At 47.2% G+C, this 5,521-nt stretch overlaps 1 protein-coding gene across 1 annotated transcript in view; it reads right to left on the bottom strand.

The window, feature by feature from the left end:
• Positions 1-5,521, bottom strand: part of MYO5B (myosin VB) — a 148,464-nt gene that overhangs the window by 9,882 nt on the left and 133,061 nt on the right. The window contains exons 31-35 of the mRNA XM_017734339.1: positions 3,895-4,093; positions 3,104-3,197; positions 1,966-2,109; positions 718-869; positions 286-375 (exon numbers count right to left, since the gene is read on the bottom strand). Coding sequence (XP_017589828.1) covers positions 286-375; positions 718-869; positions 1,966-2,109; positions 3,104-3,197; positions 3,895-4,093 — 679 coding nt within the window. The remainder of the gene's footprint in view (positions 1-285; positions 376-717; positions 870-1,965; positions 2,110-3,103; positions 3,198-3,894; positions 4,094-5,521) is intronic.

Raw genomic sequence — 5,521 nt, 5'->3', positions numbered from 1 at the left:
GAAGTGTCCAAGGCCAGGCTGGATGAGGCTTGGAGCAGCCTGGGACAGTGGGAGGTGTCCCTGCCCGTGGCAGGGGTGGCACTGGATGAGCTCTGAGGTCCCTTCCAACCCCAACCATTCTGTGCTTTTAGGAGCTTTCCCAGGAGCTGCCGTGCTATATCCAGATTAACCAAGGAGGGAAGTCTGAGTTGCCCCATCCCACAGTCAGGGGGAAACCCCTGGTGCCAGGAGGATGCAGGACCCTCCCTGCAGGGCTGCCCACCACCCCCCAGGCCAGGTTCTCACCTCTTCCCCGCTGTACTGCTTCAGGCAGTGCAGGAGGCGGCACGTGTTCGCCAGCCAGAACGACGTCATCTCGAAGTCATCGTGGTGCTTCTGCAGAGACAAAGTGAAAACATGTGAGATGCCCCCCTCCCTTCCAGTGGGGGGTGATGGCATCACAAAACAAAGTGATTCTGAGTTTCCCCACCCAAAATCAGGAAGTTTTCACTCTGCAGCTGGGCAGTATTAGCCATTTCTTCCCCGCAAACTTTTTTTTTAATCTCTAAATTCAAACAATTTTATTGCTAAGATCACAATTCTTGCTCTTCTAAAAAGGGAGGCTCTAAGAGCAATTTGGCTTGAAAATTGCTGTGAGAGCTGAGTGCCACACACTTGGACATGGTTATTACCATCTGATACCTCTCAACCCCGAGATAAGAGCAAATGGGCACCTGCCTTCAGCACTTTCTTAACACCGTTGATGGTGGAGGTGAGCAAGGAGTGCACCTTCTGGTCATCATTGATGTAATCTGCGTGTCTGATGCACATGTAGAGGATGTAAGCAGGAAGGCAGGGGACGGTAGCAGACACCGCCTGGGGCTTGAGATCTAGAAGATTTGACAATTAAGAAATAAAAAAATTCACAAAAAAAAGCCAAACTTAAGTTTCCCCAGTTGACAGGTGAAGCAGAGAACTCCAGAGCTGGAGATGTACCCAGGCAAACCCCTCTCCCCTCAGCCCTGGGGAAAACGGTATTTTGGCTCTGCAACTTGCATCCCTCTCTGCAGCATGGACACAGAGCCAGAGGTCCAGCTGCAGGGCAGAGGGACCTGCCCTAGACCCTCAGCACAAGGGCTTGGGAGGGCAGCCCTGTCTGCACCACCCCATTTCACCTTATGGATGCACAGTAGAAACAGAGCTTCTTTACCACATAAAACCCTACCCCAGCAGCACACAAACCACCTTGGAACAGCTCCCTGAAGCTTTCAGGAATACCTCCCACAAGCTATAAATCCCCTCTCTGAACTGATGACACATTAAATCGCTCTTTCCCTTTTTTTTGATGCCTAAGGGCAGCTGTGGGCTTTTGGAGCCTCTGAAGGACTGTCTGATATGGGGAACTTCAATGCCCACAGCAATGGGCTAGCACTGCTCTTTGAACACTTTTGGGATCCTCACTAGGTTCCACTGGGGTTAGAGAGTGGTGGTAAATACCAATGCCTAGCCAGGGAACCCTAACTTCTGGAACAGCACTGAGTGAGGGGATGCTGCATCAATTCTGACCAGGCTGTGCAGTGCAGAGGAGCTCACAAGTTCATTATCTGTTGTCTGTTATTACCTCATAAACCGAACTCCCTTTGTTCCACTGCTGTGCCAGATCCCAGGGGTCTATCCTTCTGCCATCCTCTCCCTATCTTTCACAACGTAGGAAGCTCAGCAAGTTACTGCCTGCTCTAAAAACTGCAGCCTCGCTTTGCACTTCCCATTTTTTGCTATCCCAAGGGGATTGTATCCATACTGGTCTGTCTGCTTAGTGCAGCACTACTTCACCTACCCAAACTGCCATCACCACAAACATGCAGCCCCAGAAGGGATTAACTGAGAAGATTTATTTGTCTACCTTGATTTTTTAATCTCAAGTTTACAAACTCCCCCAGGCAGGAGAAGAAGCAGCCAGGCAGAGGAGCAGAGCAAGTTCCCCACCTGTAATGAGGTTTCGGATGAGAAGTGGCTCATCTTCCTTGTAATATTCCAGCATTCCCTGAAAATCTTTCTCCTTCCTCTGGACAGCAACCTGCATGTTCCGCTCATGTGACCTCCTCTCCACTGGCACCATTGTCTGTGATGCTGTGAAGAGAAAAGTGCATCAGCAGTGGCACCTGGAAATCAACAACTTCTCAGGCCCTTCACTGGCCTTAAGTGCAGACAGCAAGTCAAAAAGTTATATATTAAATTCCCAATAATGTCATGAGCTTTGACAGACTTATAAAAATATAAACAATCAGGTCCTGGATTACCAGTCTGCAGAGTTCTGACTATGAATGAAAGAAAAAGTGCAAAACTTGAACCTGAAAGAGGAAAAAATGAAGCCATTTTTTATTTTCCAAGAGACCACAGGCTAGAAGGTAGCAACCCTAGTGTATGATTTTCACACAATGGGGCAAAAAGCAGACAGGCAATGCAGAATCCCTGAGCATGCCATCTTCTGCCTGCAAAGCTGCAAACCTCAGTGGCACACTGCTGAAGTGTAATAAAGCAGAAGAGACCAGCATGTAAATACTGCAGCAAGCAGCATGCAAATCACACTGACAGAGACCAGCTGGGCGAGCCGTGGAAACCCTCCAGTTATTCAGCTTAATTTCACTTAATGCCTGGTTTCCAGAAATTAACTCATGAGAATGGGGCTCTCTGATTAATCACGGCTTCTCCAGAGAACAGGAAGCGCTTTCTGTACAACACAGATGCCACATTTAAGGTGCTTTCTCATCAAGCAGAATATACATAAACATTTTAATACTAAAGGGTTATAATTCCCCCTTCAAAATTGACAGATCAGAGCATTTTTCTGCTGGCCACTGGGCTCCTTTCTGTGTGTCTGCCTGAGTCACTGCATTGACAGCAAAAAGGTTTCCTTAAATATCCTCCAAACCCTGGTACAGGGTCAGTGTCAGCTCAGTGCCTGCTGCTAGTTCAGTGCCAGAACAAGCAAAATCTTACTTTCATAGAAAGGAAAAGAGGGGGGGAAAAAAAAAACCAAACCCTGCAGCCCTCCAAGGCTGGCCAAAGGAGTAAAACCCAAGTGCAGTTCCCCCAACCCAGTATCTCCCAACACACAAGTCACCTTCAAAATCTTGGATCTTCTTCATGTAAATCTTCAGTTGCTTCTTCAGCTTCTTTTCATTCTTTTCCAACTTTTCCAGCAATTCTTTAAGATCCTGAAAGACAGAAGATGCATTTAAAAAAACCCCCAACATTAAACCCAAGAACAACTCATTTGGGGTGAGTTAGAAGCTGAAGCCTGATCTGTGCATCACCAAGGCATGGTGTGAGCACCTTGGTGGAAGAAGAGCACCCCCCACAGTATTTAATCCTGGCTGTTAATCACATTCAAACAGTTTTATTTAGATACTGGAGTTGTTGAAAAAGGCAAAAACTCAGGTGTCAACATTCCCTCCAGACCTTGCACACAGATACACAAGGGGAGAAAGGGAAAATTTATGATCATCCAGGCCAACTTTTTGGAGGGGCAACTGCCCTTCCACACTTCCAATAAAAGCAAGCAAGGTGAAAGGCAGCACTGTGCTGCCTTTGTGCCTAACAGAGTAGAGGGGTCCCCAGTGATCTGATTTGGAAGGCAGTGCCACAAAGTAGACAGGCTTAAAAAAAGCATTTAAAAATATTTAAAAATAAAGCACCTATGTAGTCACAAAAGTCATACAGCCATGGAACATCAGCTCAAGGCCAAGTACCAACGCTCCCAAATGCACCAGTGGGAGATGCTGATGGATTCTGCACAGAGTTTAGGAGGGGTGAAAGAGATCCCAGTGCCCTCCCCTCCCTCTTATGCTTCCTATCTCCTTTCTCTCAAACTGTATTTTCCCCTCTTCCTGTGTTCTCAGCACAGCCTCTTACCAGGTTTTCATTGGTCAGCCGTGTAATTTCTTGCTGAAGTCCGAACTCCACCTGGACCTCTGGAGAGAGCTGCAGAGTCTGCAAGAACGCCTGCTGCTGCTTCTCCAGCTCCTCTTGCATTAAATCCACCTGGTTTCTCAGAGCTTCCATCTCCTCCTCATGTTCCCTTCTCTGATCCTGTAGCTGTGCTTCCAGCAACCTGAGAACAGGACCACACTGATCAGTCTGTGATGTCAGCATGATGGTAGTAACCACCACTTGAGTTTAGATCCTTCAAAATTAGCCAACTTGGGAGATATTCCCAGTCAACCTCCCTATAAAACTGACAAACAAGAGGCTGTGGCTATAATTGCCACATTAGTCTGTCATTTGTATACTGCAGATGAAATACTTTTGAAATTAAAGAGATACGACATCAAATGTTGGTTGGTTTTTTTAAAAAAAGTGAGGAAAAAAATCCCAAAGCACCCTTTTTTATTTAACTGAATCAAACATCCAGGTTCCTTTACTTGCAAAAAGCAAATGCATGGCAAGAAAGCTGCACAGATCAACACCTGGAGGTTTTGTTTTCAAAAGCTCAGCTTGAAGGACATTTGTTCCTGTGCTCCTTTCCTGTCAAACATCAATTCTCACTCTTGAGAACTGAACTGCAGGTCTTGCAAATGGCTGTGTTCCGCTGGAATGCCACTGGCTTTGTTTGCTACAGCTGGCAGTATCATAAAAGGCAGATGAAACCCTCCATTCCTCGTAGTTGTTTGTAGAGCTTCCATCCATCTTTGTTTAAAAAGAAGTACACTCACCAGTGCCTCAATTGGCTTCCCTCTAGCCCAAGACACACAAATACTAACACCACGACACACAGCTGAGAGAAGCCACCAAACCCACCCCTTCTCCCACTTTTAGGTGTGCACTCCCTGTATTCCTCCAATAATTTGTCCTGCCAACCCTTCCCACCACCCTTTCACCTGCACCAGGCCACCTTCCAGCCCTGCACAAGGACAACTGTGGCACAGGGCAAGGTTGTGGAATGCTGAGCTGAAGGGTTACTAATACATTCAGTTAATGGATTAGCCAGCCATTTGCTAAGACATAATGCCTTTTTAAATCCAGTGGAAGAATGATTCATCACTGAGATGTTAACTGCAGGCACGTGTGCTGATGGTGATGGTGACAAACCTGGCAGGTGACACGGTAATTGATCTTTTTAAGAGTGCCCCCTACCCTCTGCTGCATGGAAATCTCCCTTCAGCCCACCAGCTGTTGCCAGAAGACTGGAGTAAGTGACTTCAGAAGGTATGAGGACTCTGAGAGAGGGCCACCAAGCCAGAAACTGCAAAGTATAGTCTCAGAGTATACAGAACGATGGTGGCCAAGAGAGGAATGACCCAAGGGGATAACCAAGCCCCTGCCCCTGCTGCAGCTCATGGATGTGCCTGGTCAGAGCTATGGATCACCTCTCACTCAGCTCAGGGCCTTCTGACACTGGATGCAAACAGCAATCTCAAAGATGACTCTGCTGTCAACAGCTTCACACTGACCCAGGACATGCACAGACACAGAGCTGTGGGGAAAAAGCTACAACTCTCTCTGGTCCACAGGGAAATTGATGGTGATCCACTGCTGTGAT

The sequence above is a fragment of the Corvus brachyrhynchos genome, unplaced genomic scaffold (genome assembly GCF_000691975.1).
Source record: "Corvus brachyrhynchos isolate BGI_N302 unplaced genomic scaffold, ASM69197v1 scaffold285, whole genome shotgun sequence".
Classification (NCBI taxonomy): domain Eukaryota; kingdom Metazoa; phylum Chordata; class Aves; order Passeriformes; family Corvidae; genus Corvus; species Corvus brachyrhynchos.
Note: the sequence above shows the minus strand (reverse complement) of the source record. Positions and strands in the feature narration are given on the sequence as shown.